This window comes from Enhydra lutris, unplaced genomic scaffold (assembly GCF_002288905.1).
Source record: "Enhydra lutris kenyoni isolate GAN:26980312 unplaced genomic scaffold, ASM228890v2 scaffoldscaffold57, whole genome shotgun sequence".
Lineage (NCBI taxonomy): Eukaryota > Metazoa > Chordata > Mammalia > Carnivora > Mustelidae > Enhydra > Enhydra lutris.
The window spans coordinates 7,650,053-7,668,052 of NW_019154141.1; the positions used below are offsets into that span (position 1 = coordinate 7,650,053).

Here is an 18,000-nt window from a genome sequence, read left to right on the forward strand (position 1 = left end):
ACATTTTGTTTATCCAGTCATCAGTTGTGGACATTTGGGTTTCTACTTTTTGGCTGTTACAAATACTGATAAGGACATTTATGTACAAGTTCTTATGTGGATATATGCTTTCATCCCTCTTGGGTAAACACCTAGTAGTGGAATTACTGGGTCCAGCCTTCTGAGGAACTACGTTGTCTTTTGTGAAAAGTCATTTTTTAAAAACTAGATAAGCTAGGTAATGTATGAGCCCTAAGATATTTTATGGCCACAAAACATTCTAAACAAAATCTTCATGAAGGTATGGTGTATGGGTAACAGTCACATGCTGAGTAATTTTCACTGTGACATTCCAATTTCAGATACTAAGAATCAGAATATTTAAATATTTACTAGATGTTTCTAAACCTTTTATAAAGTTTAATTTATATTGAAGCCCTTGAGTGAAAATAAAAAACACCGCTAGTTTTTAAAATAAAAATAATGCAAATTCCACATTGGAGACTAAAAGTTACACTTACATAAATGTCTTTGTTTCACAGATGTACAAGAAATTTTAGATTCTGATAATGAGAAACCCTTTAAGGAAGAACCAATGGAGATAGATGATGATGTGAAAACAGAGCCACGTATAAACTGTCACGAAGGTTCTCAAGTAGATGTGGTCAATGTCAGTGAGGGCTTCCATTTAAGGACTAGTTATAAAAAGAAAATTAAATCATCCAAACTAGATGGACTTCTTGAAAGGAGAATTAAACAGTTTACACTGGAAGAAAAACAGCGCCTCGAGAAAATGAAGTTGGAGGGTGGAAATAAGGGTATAGGAAAGACCTCTGCAAGTTCTTTGAAAAGCCTTTCTGAGTCACCAGTAACAATGAAAGCAAAAGAAGGGTGTCAAAGTGACTCACTTAGGCAAGAACAAAGCCCTAATGCAAGTAACGGTAAATCTGAAGATGTGATTCGGGGATGCCCCCAGAGTGATTCCTCGGTTCTTGAAATCGGTGATCCTGATCATACAACAGAGAGACTTTATCCAAAAGATCAAATGTTAGATGATGTCTCCATTCAGAGCCCAGACACAAACTGTCAGAAACAAAATTCTGTTAGAAATGACATAGATGAGAGTCTCTCTGAACCTACGAGTCAAGGCCAGGAACCTAGTAAGATTAAAACAAGAGGAAGTGACTTTCTCATTGGTGACTCCAAACTAGCCTGCACAGATGAAATTGGTACTTTGATCTATAAAAATAAAAAGCCACTCATACAGGAGGATAATGACACCATTGTTTCTCCTTCCCAGAGTCCGTCACTTCCATCAGTACCTAAAAGTACTGATGATAAAGATCTCTCGTCTCTGTCAAAAGCAGTGGACTTTGAAGGAAAACTAGGATGTGTCTCTGAATATAACAGCACTTTGGAAAATAGTTCTGATACTATGTCTATTCAGGACAGCAGTGAAGAAGATATGATTGTTCAGAATAGCAATGAAAGTCTTTCTGAGCAGTTCATAACTCAAGAACAAGGTATTGAAGGCTTGGAGCCATTGAAACGGGAGTTTGTTCCAGATAAGTCCCCTGGAAACTATGATAAAAGACCACAGGGTAAGGTAACTGAAGCAAATGGTAGAAAGTCAAGTCAAGAACAGAAATTAGAGGAGAGAACCGTTAATAAATGTATTGATCAAGTCAGTCTAAAAAGTAGCACTGACAAAAAGAATAATGAAAATCGAGAGTCTGAAAAGAAAGGACAGAAAGCAAGTACCTTTCAAATAAACGGAAAAGATAATAAACCCAAAACATATTTAAAAGGGGAATGCTTGAAAGAAATCTCTGAGAGTAAAGTAGTAAGTGGTGACATTGAACCAAAGCTTAATAATATAAATAAAATAATTCCTGAAAATGATATTAAGCCTTTGACTGCTAAAGAATCTGCTGTAAAGCCATTCATGAATGGTGATGTCGTCATGGAAGATTTCAATGAAAAAAACAACTTGGAAACAAAATCATGTTTACGGAGATCTTCAGATGGTGAAGGCGACTACCAAGATGGCTTGGAGACCCTGCCATCAACCAAAGAGTGTGAGAGTACACACGCTACCATGCCTTCACTGTCTTGTCCAGAAAGCAGTTCAGGGAATCAGGTAGAAGATATGGAAGTTGAAACTTCAGAAGTTAAGAAAGTTACTCCCTCACCTGTTACTTCTGGAGAGGAATCTAACCTCAGTAATGATTTTGTTGATGAAAATGGTCTGCCTGCCCACAAAGATGAAAATGTCAATGGAGAGTCCAAGAGAAAAACAGTCATCACAGAAGTCACCACCATGACATCCACAGTGGCCACAGAATCAAAAACCGTAATCAAAGTAGCAAAAGGTGATAAGCAGACTGTGGTCTCTTCCACAGAAAATTGTGCCAAATCCACTGTTAAAACCACCACTACAACTGTAACAAAGCTTTCCACACCCTCCACGGGCAGCAGTGTGGACATCATCTCCGTGAAGGAGCAGAGTAAGACTGTGGTCACCACAACGGTGACAGACTCACTGACCACTGCAGGGGGCACTCTGGTGACCTCTATGACGGTGAGCAAAGAATATTCCACGAGAGACAAAGTGAAACTCATGAAATTCTCGAGACCCAAGAAGACTCGTTCAGGTACAGCTCTGCCATCCTATAGAAAGTTTATCACCAAGAGCAGCAAGAAGAGCATATTTGTTTTGCCTAATGATGACTTAAAAAAGTTGGCCAGAAAAGGAGGAATTCGAGAAGTCCCTTATTTTAATTACAATGCAAAACCTGCCTTGGATATATGGCCATATCCTTCTCCTAGACCAACGTTTGGTATCACTTGGAGGTATGTACTTTAAAATGTATTTGGGGAAGGGAGAAAGTCTTAAAAAGCGTTACCCAGTAAGCATATCTCATTTTTTACCAAAAAAAAAAATGAGATAATAAGAGGTGAGATGGGGAGCAGAAGTTTAATGGGCCAAGTTAGTAATGGAAATAAGATACAGAGAATCTTGAATTTGGCCAGCTGGGAGGTACTCAAGTTTCTTAAGGAAAAATGTTTAAAAACTGAAAAAAATGTAAGGGAATTCTTTAAAATGAAATTCAGTTTTACTTACCCCAAGACAGAAGAAACATGTCAAATATAGTTGTTTTTGTGCTTTAACTTTCCAAATTATTGCCATGTGTTTGCCTTGGGAATGAGAGAATTACAGACTTGGATAATCACCTTTCTGGAATGTTTGGATTTTATTTCTGTTAGGTAATTCATAGAAACCTAAGACATAGGAAACATGCCTGTGAATCACACAAAGTTCATCATAACATGGAAATCTTCCTAATGTAATTTATTTACATGATAAACATTTATTTTGGAGTTCTCTTTATTTATGTGAGAAGAGGTATTCTCTGAGATTCCTTAGGGATTTTTTTAAAACCCAGAAATAGTCTTAATTTAAAATTTTCTGGGCATTAAGCTTTGGGGATGAGTCATAAGTATGTAGTGTTGGCAGTTGTCAGATCGTGTAGTTTTATATTGGGAAAGGATCTTAGAAATTCTCATCTTTTATAGATGTGTAATAATTTGCCTCTGGCCACAGAGGGACAGAGTTAGGAATAGTTTCCGGTTTTCCTAAATCCCAGTCCGGTACTATATCTGCTCTATCCCATTTCACATATCTGTCCTTGCTTTGTCCTTTTTCATGTCCTTGTCTTTTTATCTTTTCATCCTCACAACTGGAAAGGACGGAACATAAAGACTGAAAACATAAGAGTGCCATGGGGCATGCTCGGAAGTCAGGAACGGTCTTGATTGCTTCTAGATTTTGATAGGAACCCGAAGTTATTTCAACAAATGAGCAGACTTCATTTCACTCTAGGCTTCATTTCTGTGTGTCTTTATTATGGTTCCGATTTCTTTAAGTTAAAATCATACCTTTTTTGGTTTCCTTTATATTATAATTAGTATTATAAAACAAAACAAAAAGGCGAAGTGTAAATGAGTATTCTCTCTAAAGGAATTAACTTACTAACATGGCCAGTCATAGTTGGTTTGACCAGGGTTTTTATAGCTCATCTTTTGATTTGAATTAAAATATCATCACTCCATTACACATTCAATAGAGACAGCTGAAAAGTACAATTTCTCTGCAGGGCCTGCAATGAAGGATTTGCAGAATCCTGCAGGGAATCAAGGAACTCTTCATTACAGTTCATGGATTTATAGGATTACTCTGCACTTTTCTGCTTTCTTCATTGAGAGCGGTCCCAAAATGTATCCTTGACTGTCCTGCAGGTAACTTCTTTCCCACTGGAAAAGTTACTATATACAAGTACTTTAATTAAAATGACCTGGCAGTTTTGGAGGCCGACCTTTCTGCTCTTTTCTTTTCCGAAGTGGAAGGTAGGCTCAACTGGGAAGCACTTTTCTGTGAACCCGTTCCAATCGAGTGTTGCCCAGGGCTCTTATCTGCACGGCCGGGTTTCAGGAGCCTTGTATTGTTTTAATATGCACTGTGGGCACAGTTGGTACCTGTGTAGTTAATTTCTCATCTGTTCATGGAAGGAAATACCATTCTGTACATTTTAAACAGATATTGCTATCAAATATGTGCTAACAGCTCAGTTTGCTGAAGTTGAGGGAAGATACAAGAATCCCTTGTATCTAACAGAAGCATGGGTAAATATGTAAAATATTCTTGACTTAATGCATTTTTAAAAGGTGTATTGCTGTAAAAACCATGGATGTGAAATGCATTTTTGTACTCACACTTGAATAAGATATGTCTGATGCTTAGAGTAGACGCTAAGAATGCCAAAACGTGCTTGTTTGAGCTTTATTCATGTTGAGGCTGAGCAGTAGTGAAAAGGGAAACTTGTCAACTCATTAGGCCTCTTTTCCCCTCCACACTGTCCATTCCTTCACCTCCTTTTTCCGGGGCCCAGATTCTGTTTCATTATCACTTTGAACCAGTAGTGGTCTCCACACTGCCACCCGAACAAACGGTTCTCCTGAAAGGCAGATCTATCCTGTAAATATTCAGTCGGAGCTGAGCAGCCTTCCACGTGTTAACTACAACTACAGGGCTGGGAGGGGGACAGCGTTTGTCACCTGGGCGCTACGTCTGTGCGAAGTACTTCCCTTTACAACCCATCCTGTGCTGGATACATTTCAGAAGCCTTCAGCAGCTCACCTTTAATGCTCTTCTCTCCTCCCACGTGGCAGCACATTCTGGCTCTGCCGTCCCTCCTGCCGGCTTCATCTCTTGCTACGCTTCCAGCCCCTTCCCTCCGGTCAGAGCACAGCAGATGTGGCTGCTGGGAAGAAGCGTGTGCTGCTGTACCCCTTCCTCCTGAGCGGATGTGTGCCCTTTGCCCTGCTGTACCATCTTTGTCCTTTGAGACCCAGGCAAGGCTCTGATCCCCAAACCAGAGCCGAGTCAGGTGCCACTCACACTTCCCTCTGTTAAGCTCCTGAGGAAGCAAGGACAGATCATGATTCATTTCCGTCTCCAGCTCCTTTCAGTCAGTCTAACACGCATAGAAGGCACTCAAGTATTTTTTGGATGAATACGTAAATGGACAGGCTTTTGGTGTGTTCCCCTCCTCCTGGTGTTTCCGTTGCAAAATAGAGGTGCACTGAAGTTGCTATTTGACAGTAAAGAGTGAGCCGAGGAAGAAGAGAGAGAATAAGAAACATTTCTTTTCCCAAATACATATCCATTTGCTGTGTCCAGAGTTCCCTGGGCGTTTCTGTAGGGTATGGTCGGAAAGTGACACATACTTTCCCCCTTCTCGGGACATCCCTGCACTGGATAACGTTCCCCCTCCTATTTAACAATTGTTCTGTCAGGGGCGCCTGGGTGGCTCAGTCGTTAATAAGCGTCTGCCTTTAGCTCAGGTCATGATCCCAGACTTCTGGGATCGAGCCCCGCATCGGGCTCCCTGCTCAGCGGGAGGCCTGCTTCTCCCTCTCCTGTCTCCTCTGCTTGTGTTCCCTCTCTCGCTGTCTCTCTCTCTCTCTGTCAAATAAATAAATAAAATCTTTAAAAAAAAAAAAAAAGAAGAAGAAGAATTGTTCTGTCCAGGTTAGAGGATTCACAGGGCAAAAGCGCAAGAAAGGAAATCCTCGTGTCACGGGTGGAGATGGGAATTTAAGACGCTGCTGGAACTTTTTGGTTGGAGCAATCCCTTTCTCTCATTGTTCATTTTCCCAGCTTAATGTTTAGTACAGAAAGCATTGCCTCTCAAATACAAATTGTCTTACAGTTTACCTTCTATGTCTGTTAGAGGAGGAAATTATTTTAGTTTTACAGATTTTTCTGTATACTGCAATCAGCCAGTATATTTACTTAAGTACGTGTAGCGTTTAATTACACACTAACGGAGAATTGATACCCTAGGGCTGCTTTACAATATTTTATGGTTAGTTCCATCTTGGGACACAATATTCATTGCAGCTGTAAGGTCATTTTGAAATATCTCTTTAATATTATTTTTAAAAGAATATCTAGAATGTTTAGTAACTTAGAAGAAACCTGAACACAGAGATTCCTGTGTCTCCTGTTCAGTAATGAATCTCGTATTATCCTTTTTTATTACTGATTGTGTTACAGAATTCTAAAACTATTAACTAATGTGACTAGAGTGTTTATTAGTATTAGCAGGTGTTCATTATCCAGTAGTTCATGTTTTGCAGAACCACCACTTGGATACAGAATTTCTGTCCATTTGGAAAGGCCTTATTGGATTCGCAGGGGGTCTTTTTTTTTTTTCCTGTTTTGTGTTTTGAGAAAATTTAAACAATTTCATTTTGTTTCAGCACAAATAAATCAGTTATGATTTTATCCTTTTCCAAAACTCTTTCATCACCTTTAGTAACACAATTATTTCCCTGTATTTGTTCTTTGTAATTTCTCTAGCACATATTTTGGAATTAGGCTAAATGTATAAAATCTTCATAAACTCTTGCCATGTCAGTCTTAAAAAGAAACATGCTCATTTTACAAATTTATATGGCATTTGAAGCAACTGCAGACCCTTTTTAAGTTGTTAGATGTATGTTACACCTAGGAACAAAAGGGTTATTTTATTAAGGGACATGTAATAACCAAAGTACTTACAAAATCATCATTATTAAAATCATAATGAAGACAAGAAACCAGCTGTTCAGTTTAATAATAGAATGTGAGTGTCTGTGTGTGTGCGCACCTGCGCGTGTACGTACATGATACATATGTAGTTTTTCTTGGGTTTTTCTTTCAGGTATAGGCTTCAGACTGTGAAGTCCTTAGCTGGAGTGAGCCTTATGTTACGGTTACTGTGGGCAAGCCTGAGATGGGATGACATGGCAGCCAAGGCTCCTCCAGGAGGAGGGACTACACGGACAGGTAAGGGTTTCTTATTTTCTGTTTGAAGTTGGAAAGAGAAAAAAAATCACTTGACAGTTCACTTAATTTTAAGCATTTCTGTTATTTATTAAAATACAACACTTGTGTTTAAAAATACAGCCTGGCTGAAGTTGGGCAGCACACTCTGGAAGAGCCTGGGGGCAGGCAGGGAAGGGGGGGGTCAGATTAAAAGGTGAGTTACTTTTATATGTGAACCAGTCTGGATTTTTAAAAAGATCTTTATTGGGGTGCCTGGGTGGCTGTCAGAAAACCTCTGACTCTTGATTTTAGCTCAGATCATGATCTTGGGGCCATGAGATCGAGCCCCGTGTTGGGCTCCACGCTCAGCAGGGAATCTGCTTGAGATTCTATTTCTCCCTCCACGTCCAACCCCTAGCCGTCCCAACTGCCCATACTCGATCACTTGTATGCATGTGCTCGCTCACACTCTCACAATATAAATCTTTTTTTTCCCCCCAGATTCTGGTCTTTATTTTCTTTGTATTCTCCTAAGTACAGTTTTAACAGATTTATTATGGTATAATTTACATAAAACAAACTGCACACATATATAAGACACACATTCTGATAAGTTTTCAGACTCATGGGGGCGCCTGGGTGGCTCAGTCGGCAAGTGGCTGCCTTTGGCTCAGGTCACGATCCCAGGGTCCTAGGATTGGGCCCCACATCAGGCTCTCTGCTCAGCAGGAAGCCTGCTTCTCCCTCTCTCTCTGCTTTTGTGTTCTCTCTCTGTCTCTCTCTCTCTCTCTCTCTCTCTCTCTCTGTCAGATAAATAAATAAATAAATCTTAAAAAGAAAAAAAAAGTCCACTCATGGCCCTTTGTTATCACTCCCCCTCCTGTCCTCGTGAAACTACTGAGCAGCCTTCTTTCACTGACATTTAGTGTATATTTTCTAGAACGTTCTATGTGTTTATATTTTTCTCTTTCTCCTGGTTCTTTCTTCCTCTTTTTTAGTTGGTAAATGGAACTGGAAAACCTGTATGATTTTAAAAAATTGACATGTATGATTTAAAAAATTGAGTGGATGTGCATGATGACAGAACCAGCAAAATCATCTAAAAAGTTGAAATATAAATCTTTTTTATAAAAAGATTTTTGTTATTGTAGAGTGTAAGTCCGTTAAACTGGGACATCTGGAATCCTATGCTCGCTGCTTCTTTCTTCTCTTAGTATTTTGACTGTTTCACTACCAGAAGCTAAGCTGCCCCAGGTAGTATTTTGCTCAGTTTAGACATTTTCAGTGAGGTAGAAGGTCAGTATTACTGTACTCTAGCAATGATCCTGGAGTCATTAATTAATCAAATGTTTTCAAAAGTTTATTCCATGTGTGTCTCCTTCTTAAAGCACCAGATGTTGTACCTTTTTAGTTTCTGAATATTTTAGGTGGTTATTAATACTGTGTGGATTAAATCACCATAGAAACATCTGAAACTGAAATCACAACAACAGAGATAATTAAAAGGCGAGATGTTGGTCCTTATGGCATTCGATCTGAATATTGTATCCGGAAAATCATTTGCCCCATTGGAGTTCCAGAAGCACCAAAAGGTAAGGAATACAGATAATTCTGTTCTTTTGTTATTGACCTGTTAACCACATCTTTTACCAATTAAAATTTGATTATAGGGACATTTGGATGGCTCAGTCGGTTAAGTGTCTGCCTTTGGCTCAGTTCATGATCCCAGGGTCCTGGGATCAAGTCCTGCATCAGGCTCCTCGCTCAGTGGGGAGCCTGCTTCTCTCTCTGCCTCTGCTCCTGCCCCTGCTTGTGTGTGCTCTCTCTTCTCTCTCTGTGACAAATAAATAAAATAAAATCTTTAAAAAAATTTTTGATTGTAATCATTTCCTTAATTCTCTATTCCACTTATGAAAACGATATCTTTTCATTACATGAACAATACCATTACAAAAAGATATCTTTTCATTACATATCTTTACATTACATTTTTAAAATAGTATTTAACTAATAAACATAATAGGATTTCACTAGACAAACATATCTGTAGGCATTGTTCCAAGCACAGGGAGGGTGCAGAGAACTATAATACTTCTTCTAGGGGCACCTGGGTGTCTCAGTTGGTTGAGTGTCTGACTTGGTTTCCCATGATCTCATGGGTTGTGGGATCGAGCTCCATGTCAGGCTGTAGCTCAGCAAGAAGTCTCCTTGAAAGATTCTCTCCCTCTGCCCCTCTATCTGCTCATGCTCATGCTTGTGCGTGAGAGCTCTCTCTCTCTCTAAGTAAATCTTAAAAAATAATAATACCACGGGGTGCCTGGGTGGCTCAGTGGGTTAAAGCCTCTGCCTTTGGCTCAGGGTTCTGGGATCAAGCCCTGCATCCCTTCCTCTCTGTCTGCCTGCCTCTCTGCCTATTTGTGATCTCTGTCTGTCAAATAAATAAATAGAATCTAAAATAATAATAATAATAATACCTCTTATAATTAAGATGTGGAGCAGTGACTGATACCAGACCTTCAGCCCTAAGAAGGCATCTGCTGAGTCTGTCTGGTTTGTTGTTGTCCTGACACCCGTTGTAGAATCTGGCACATGAGTGGTCACTGAGCATCTGTTGATTCAAGGGTTAAAGCTATTGTGAAATACTTTAGTTCTCAGGTAGAAATAACCTAAGAGGCATAAAGAGTGATTCATTTATAACATAATAGTTATAGAGCAACTACATGATAAGAACTAGACCGCAAATACATGGAAGAATGGGACTGAGCCCCTGTTCTCATGGAAGGGAAGAAAAGGTTATAGTATTAAAATTCTATAACATGAGAATCAAAACTGTTAATGCTAAAAAGAGTTCAGTGAGGTGACCAGATTCAAGAGATATAGATAGATTAAAATCAATAATTTTATTTCATATGTGCAAAAAAACATTTAGGGAAAAAATCTGTTATGAAATGGGTAAAAAGGAATGCTGTCCTTAGAAACGTACTACTTAGTAATAGAAGCTAATTGTCTCCAAATGTATGTGGTTTACATTTCGAAATCTGATTAAATTCAAAAGTTCCTTTTGCAGAATAAATGAGAATAGATTTTTTTTTTTTTTAAGATTTTATTTATTTATTTGACAGAGATCACAAGTAGGCAGAGAGGCAGGCAGAGAGAGAGAGGAGGAAGGAGGCTCCCTGCTGAGCAGAGAGCCCGATGTGGGGCTCGATCCCAGGACTCTGGGATCATGACCTGAGCCGAAGGCAGAGGCTTTAACCCACTGAGCCACCCAGGCGCCCCGAGAATAGATTTTTTAAAAAGAACCTCAATAAGGGGTACCGCTAGAGGTTGAAAATTAGCATAAGTAAAACAGTGTTGTCATGGAACTAAGACAGCCGTTGCTGGGCAGAGAAACAGATGGAACAAGTGGTTTCTGACGTCTTCATTCTTGACCCCAGAGCTTTCAAATCACTGCAGTCTCTTTGGATCACATTCCTTTGCCTCTTACACTTTGGATAACCTTGGTCCTACTGCTGTTTCTGCTTTCTTCTTCGGCTGCTTCCTTGTTCCCTGAACAAATGGGATGGTTCAGTGCTTGCCTCTTTCTACTTTTTAGTTTTAAAATCTTACCATTAGATTTTACCTCTACTAAATAGTTTCAGATCCGTTCTTCACACAGGCAACTTTCAAATCCCCCTTCTCAGTGCTGTGATGGAAAATACGCATTGCCAGAGTAGTACATGCCAAGGACACCCGGCCCAACTGTGTGGGAGGAATACAGTAGGCTTCTTGAAGGACATGTATCCATGTCGGCGTCTGAAGGATAAATAGGCATTAGTTAAGTGAGGGGGACGGAGGCTAGGAATGGGTCACAGCCAGATAGAACAGGCTACGTAAAGGCTCATAGGCCTTTATAAACCTGGCCCATGAATTCTGACCCACCACCTGGTTTTGTTAATAAAGTTTGATTGAACACAGCCATACATACTCACTTAGGTATTGTATATTCTGACTCTTCATGATACAAAGGCCCAGTTGAATAGTTGTAACAGAGACCATCTGGCCCACGTAGTGTGAAGTATTTACCATCTGGCCCTTTAAGAAAAAGTTAGCCAACTCCTGTTTCTTATGCCATAAGAGGAGATGCCAGAAGTACTGTAATTTTAGAAGCTCTATTTGCTTAAAATGCTCTGATTTCTTTTCCAAAGAAACACCTACACCTCAGAGGAAAGGCCTTCGATCAAGTGCATTGCGGCCGAAGAGACCAGAAACGCCCAAGCAAACTGGCCCTGTTATTATCGAAACTTGGGTAGCAGAGGAAGAGTTGGAATTATGGGAGATCAGGGCGTTTGCTGAAAGGTAAGGAGTTGGTTCACATGTAAGCAGATATTTGAAGCTTAACTTAAGTATATCCTAGCTAATTTTATTTCACCTCTTGATTCTAAGTGCTAGCTGTAGATGATTTCTTAAAGTCCTATTTCTAATTTTAATGTGTTGTATCTGTTTGTCAGTTTCTGATTATCTTATATTTAATGTTTATTTTTAAACGGAAATAATTTCATATCTTTTTATAATATGAAAATCGACCCGGTTTCATTTAATATTTGGTACCGGTGTCCATAGTGTCATTTCTGATAAAATTCCTCCTTTTTTTTTTTTCCCCTGCAGAGTGGAGAAAGAAAAGGCACAAGCAGTTGAGCAACAGGCTAAGGTTAGTGAACAGAAGAAGGCAGAGGACCTCAAGGCCCAAATGGAGGCTCACCTCAGACAGCAGCGCTTGGCTGTCCAGCAGGTGGGGGAGTTGGTACTAGTCCCACCTGGCAGCAAATTGACATTTTTAGCCAAATTCATGCACACCAAAAGCACAGTAATATATTCATGTGGTTTTATTTATTATCTCTAGAATTCAATGGGTAAGTTTTTGTTCTTAACATATTGTCAGCACACGGTGTTAACATTAGCTTGAGGTGTTTGTGGGTAATTTTCAAAGATAATGTTGTCCTGTCAAGTTCTAATTATAGGCCATGAAAAAGCAAGTTGTACTAAAACTCTTAAGAGTTTGCTGTAATTGAGGATAATTAAGCTACCAATGGTTTCTTTGCTTTTCCACACTATAAATAATATATGTGCCTGAATATCAGGGGCTCACATATTTTCTCTTGAGAGAATACTATTAGAGTTTTTAGCCAACTTAAATATGCAAACTTTTAGGATATAGATGAAATCAATAAAGATCTATTTGCAATATCACTAACTTAGTTACATACATTTAAAAATTACATATTATATCAACCAAAGTATTCATTTCAAGCTACTTTTTTCCTCTTACATTTTATAAAACATTCCTTTAAATTTTTGTGCATCTTTTATTTTTGTATACTGTAGGTCATTGTCTTCCCTTACATCAGAGTTTTAGATAAAAACACTGTTGGATTTTTCATGTCTGTTCATTCAGAGAAAAAATAGCTAGTTTTGTTTTTCATTTTATGGTTATGTTTTGTCATCTCAATAGTGAAACCTAATGTTTTACTTTTAAACATTTATTTAAAAAGTTTATTTACAAATAAGGCAACATTTCCAATTTTGAAGGCATACCCTCAGGAGATAACTACTAAATAGGTGTTCAGTTTCTTTATTTACCTGCCTCCTTTTTTTTTTTTTTTTTTTTTAAACTGATTCAGTCAGATGACATCTCCAAAGTATCCAAAACTAAACTCCTTTTCTTCTGAGGAATGAGATACTATGTGAAATACCTCACATTATATTCAGGCATATAGGATGTTTACAAAAGTGGACCTATATAGTTCGGCTGTGATGTCACTGGTGAGCAGTTACCAGTGGCAGGAGATTGTTCAGCATTACAGTTGTATCTTAGTACACATCTCAGCCCCACCATTAACTAGCTCTGTCTAGGCCAGTTACACAATCTCTCTGAGTCTCAGTTTTGTCATCTTTAAGTTAAAATACTAGTAACTCTGTTGGGTTGGTCTGAGCATTAAATAAGATAATGATGATAAAGCATTTGCCACCAGGTTTGAAATGAGTGCTGGCCTTGTTCTTACTTGTGGAACCTTATATCGTTGTGTTGGTAAGGTCAGGAAGTGTTAGCAGTCTATGATAAAAGATATACAGATCGTCTTTAAAAACCTTATAGTCTGATCAGATTATACCTCTCTGCATAAAATAGTCTAAAATATTTTTCTATAAGAATGTGTGAGGTGAGTAGTGTAAGAAGTTTAGAGAAGATATTTTACTATAATTTTCAGCTTCCTTACCTTGTTTGTCAGCTTGAATAGTGGCATTTAAATATTGACATGTTTTTTTTTAAATTGGATAAGTTAACATTATAGTAAACCGGAAACCTTTTACAGTTCCTACCATTTGCCTCTGTTCTCTAAGTTCTGCCGCCAAGCTACAAGGTGTTTCTGTCTCCAGTGAAATTATCGATGTCTCTTTTATTTGCATTCTGAAAGCTTGGACATTTGTATAGGCTGTGATTTAGAGTCCTTAAAATATGGCCTTCTTCAGGAAATTAAGTTTAAGGGCAAATTTATATGAACATATTTTCAGAAATATTTTAGAAATTTGATCCGGTTTCTTAAATTTGGAGAAATTATGGCTGGACTTCTTGCAGAATGGTCTCATTTTTATTGAGAACTATTTGGTTCATGTTTTCTGTCCCTGGCTTTTCTAGAAACGATTGGAACAGCAGAAGCCTACAGTAATTGCAGCTTCCACCACTTCCCCAACAAACAGTACAACTAGTACCATTTCTCCAGCACAAAAAGTTATGGTGGCCCCCATAAGTGGCTCAGTTACAACTGGAACTAAAATGGTACTCACTACTAAAGTTGGATCTCCAGCTACAGTAACATTCCAGCAAAACAAGAACTTCCATCAGACCTTTGCTACGTGGGTTAAGCAAGGCCAGTCAAATTCAGGTACACAACTCTTATTAAAGAAAAGATTACTTTCATTCAGGGAAAAAAAATTTCATTCCTTTACTGAAATGGAACATTTCTTTAGAAAATTGTTTTTCTTCTGCAGCTCATTGAGCAAACAAGCTATAACAGTTGGTTTATTACAAATAGTATTCATTATTATTACATTAGCGAAACTCCTCTCTTACATTATTTCACTTTCAACATTTACATAGTTCACTACTTTGAGTAGAGAGGAATGTTTGTCTTAAAAATACAAAATGAGCCACATTTCATGCATTGGTGCCCTTCCTATAAGTCACTACGTTGCTGGTTATTTTAAATCTAAAGCTTATTAAATGTCTTATACCCCATTAGCCACCAGCACAGCTGCCACATCTGCTACAACCATTGCCAGCACAGGTCAGACGTTCCAAATTACAGGCAATCCAGTCACTATGGCAGGAAAAGTAATTACCAAACTGCCACTTCCTGCAAACAGCAAGATTGTCGCTGTAAATGTGCCAGCAACGCAAGGAGGTAAGGGAAATGTGAAGAGTTTTAATTCACATTTGCCAGATCATACTGTCGCCATTATTTTTCATTTCCTTTTCACTGATTTCAGTCCTCGGATCTCACATTCTATGTAGCCCACTATAAAACCCTGCCACACGTAGTTTCTCCTCAGAAACCCAGCAACACCTGATGCTTTTTATTAAAAGGCAGTTGTTAATGACTTCTCCATCTTTCTTTAAGGCGTTGTTCAAGTACAGCAGAAAGTTCTGGGTATCATTCCATCAAGTACAGGTACCAGTCAGCAGACCTTTACTTCATTCCAGCCCAGGACAGCAACAGTCACAATTAGGCCCAATACCTCAGGCTCTGGAGGAACCACAAGCACTTCACAAGTAAGAATTCTTTACAGGCTTATTTTGCTTTGAAGTGTAAAGCACACCGAGTTGAAGTTTTTAGAACAACCTCATCCAGGATTAATCCAGCTTCTAATTTTTCTTTGCCTTTTATGTAACCTGTGACAAAGTACTGATTTTTTTAAAAACCTTTTGTATTCTTAAGCATAAATCATATGCAAAATGTTAATTTTTAACATTTAGTTAATAGCATATTTTTATATGTTATGAATCATAAGAAATGCTTTCTAGGATTTTGTAAAGAAAATTCCTTCGTACGAAACAATGGGCAACATTGGAGCCCCCCGGGAAACTTGCTGTGCAACTAAGAGTAGAATGAAAATAGAATTCATGGCATTATAACTAGTTTGTGATCAGCTGATATGCATACGTATTAGGTATGTGTAGCCGTTTCTTGGCTCTAAGTATCATGGAAAAGGTTTGAAGTTTTATAGACCTGAAAATAATATGCTCTGTAGTCTCTCCTCTAAAACTATGAAAGAACATTGGGTTTCCACTCTTAGTATTATATTCTGTGGGTGACAGATACGTATTGGACCTCAGGGAAAATAGGACTCGACATTTTCCTGTGAGCAACCATGGTGGTTGTAGAATAAAGCTTCACTGGGTCTTGTCCTTCCCTTCTAGCCTGTAAAGAGGTACTTGGTATCAGTGACAAGGAATTTCGTATGATCTCATTTGAATTAAATTTTCTTCCCTCAGAATTCCATCTTTATTCTGATGCTTAATGTAACTTAAAATGTAACGTCCAAGAGCCTTTGTCATTTCTGTAGACCTGTTTATCAGTAGAGAATGTTTAAAGATCTGTGTTCGAAGTCCGTCATGCTCTTAGTCTTTTAAAAACATTTTAACTCATTGTCCTTTGTGTCATTTATAGGTAATCACAGGGCCTCAGATCCGCCCTGGTATGACGGTAATTAGAACACCGCTCCAACAGTCCACACTAGGAAAGGCAATTATTCGAACACCTGTGATGGTGCAGCCAGGTACTCCTCCCTCCAGCATTCTCCTTTTACACCTATACAACCAGTCAAGGAAATCTGTAATACTCTGCACTGGCCACTCTGCATACTGAAAAATACCAATTTGAATGAATACGTCAAAGCACACTAAATTTCTAATCCACTGTGGGGTACATCCATATTATTTCATTTCTGGCATTGCCAGTAAGGGAAAAATAGATCCAGCTATGCTTAATAAAAATGTTCTAAAAACCTGTAATAAATGGAAGATAAATTAATTCAAATCACTGGAGTAAAGAGAATGAGTGAAGACAATACTCTGCGTGGCAAAAGACAGACAAAATCAAGGAAACAGCTAAGAAGGATTTAAACAGAAAGCATAAAAAAAGATTACAAAGGCATAATCAGTCCTTTGTTAATACGAACAGGTTAAACTTCCCATATTTACAAGTTGAATACTGTAAAGAGAAGAAAAAATCCTACTGTATATTAATAAGAAACATATCTAAAGTTGAATTACCACAAAAGGTTAATAAAAAGATGGGCAAAGGTACATGAAATAAAGACCAAAAATAGCAATTAAGAAAAGAGGGAGATGGGGTGTGGGTGGGGAGGACAAAAATTATCCTGCTAATATTGAACAGAGCAAAAGTCATTGATTTTTACATTGTCTTAAAGATAAAAAGTTGAAGTGAAGATGCCATTTGGAATCTTTAAGAACCAATTAAGGGACACGTGACTGGCTCAGTTGGTGGAGCATGTGACTCTTGATCTTGGGCTTATAGGTTCAAGCCCCACATTATGTGTAGAGATTACTTAAAAATAAAATCTTTGGGGCGCCTGGCTGGCTCAGTCATTAAGTGTCTGCCTTCAGCTCAGGTCATGATCCCAGAGTTCTGGGATCAAGCCCCATGTCAGACTCCCTACTCAGCCAGAAACCTGCTTCTCCCTCTCTCATTCCCCCTGCTTGTGTTTCCTCTCTCGCTGTGTCTCTCTCTGTCAAATAAAATCCTTTTTTATTTAAAAAAAAAAAAAAATCCTTTAAAATAAAAGATTTCATTAGTGTGTTTATTTTTATTTTTTTTTTTAAAGATTTTATTTATTTATTTGACAGGCAGAGATCACAAGTAGACAGAGAGGCAGGCAGAGAGAGAGAGGGAAGCAGGCTCCCCTCTGAGCAGAGAGCCTGTTGTGGGACTCGATCCCAGGACCCTGAGATCATGACCTGAGCCGAAGGCAGCGGCTCAACCCACTGAGCCACCCAGGCGCCCTCATTAGTGTGTTTAAAGCAAGAACTATTTGATATCAGGGAGGGATCAACAGAAGCATGGTAGACCAGAAGCAGATTGTGTCAACTATTAAACCTGCAGGAGTACACATTGGTTTTAGGTCCATAAAGACTCTCTACAAAAACGGTCACATAATGAGTCATAAGTAAAACCTGGTGAATTCCTTCCAAAAAGTAGAATGTGTGTAGGCCACATTCTGTATAGTAAAGCTAGAAGTTAATTAAGTTATTCTACTAATTTTTACTTGCTTGAAGTTTTTTAAAAAGTATGTTCTCATAAGTAACTTTTGAGTTAAGGGAACATCAAATGCGTAGGTTCAAGCCGATTATCCAGTAGTAACTAAGTCATTCTGCCAGAGCAGGACTCAGAGGCAGATCTGTTCAATAACTACTTGAGCACCTACTCCATGCAGTTGAAATACACTGGAGGATAAACAGACCAAAAACCCATATTGTTAAGTCTTAATCAGTAGTTAGAAAAATATACAAAACAAGTCTTAAAACAGGAAATAAAAATATAAGTAATAATTAGAAAAGGGCGGGTGCCTGGCCGACTTGGTCAGTAGAGCAT

At 38.5% G+C, this 18,000-nt stretch overlaps 1 protein-coding gene across 1 annotated transcript in view; it reads left to right on the top strand.

Moving 5' to 3' along the window:
- LOC111158201 (bromodomain PHD finger transcription factor) overlaps nt 1–18,000 on the top strand; it is a 157,476-nt gene that overhangs the window by 106,295 nt on the left and 33,181 nt on the right. The window contains 8 exon segments of the mRNA XM_022520120.1: nt 522–2,832; nt 7,248–7,372; nt 8,815–8,943; nt 11,539–11,689; nt 11,999–12,041; nt 14,025–14,271; nt 15,007–15,158; nt 16,057–16,165. Coding sequence (XP_022375828.1) covers nt 522–2,832; nt 7,248–7,372; nt 8,815–8,943; nt 11,539–11,689; nt 11,999–12,041; nt 14,025–14,271; nt 15,007–15,158; nt 16,057–16,165 — 3,267 coding nt within the window.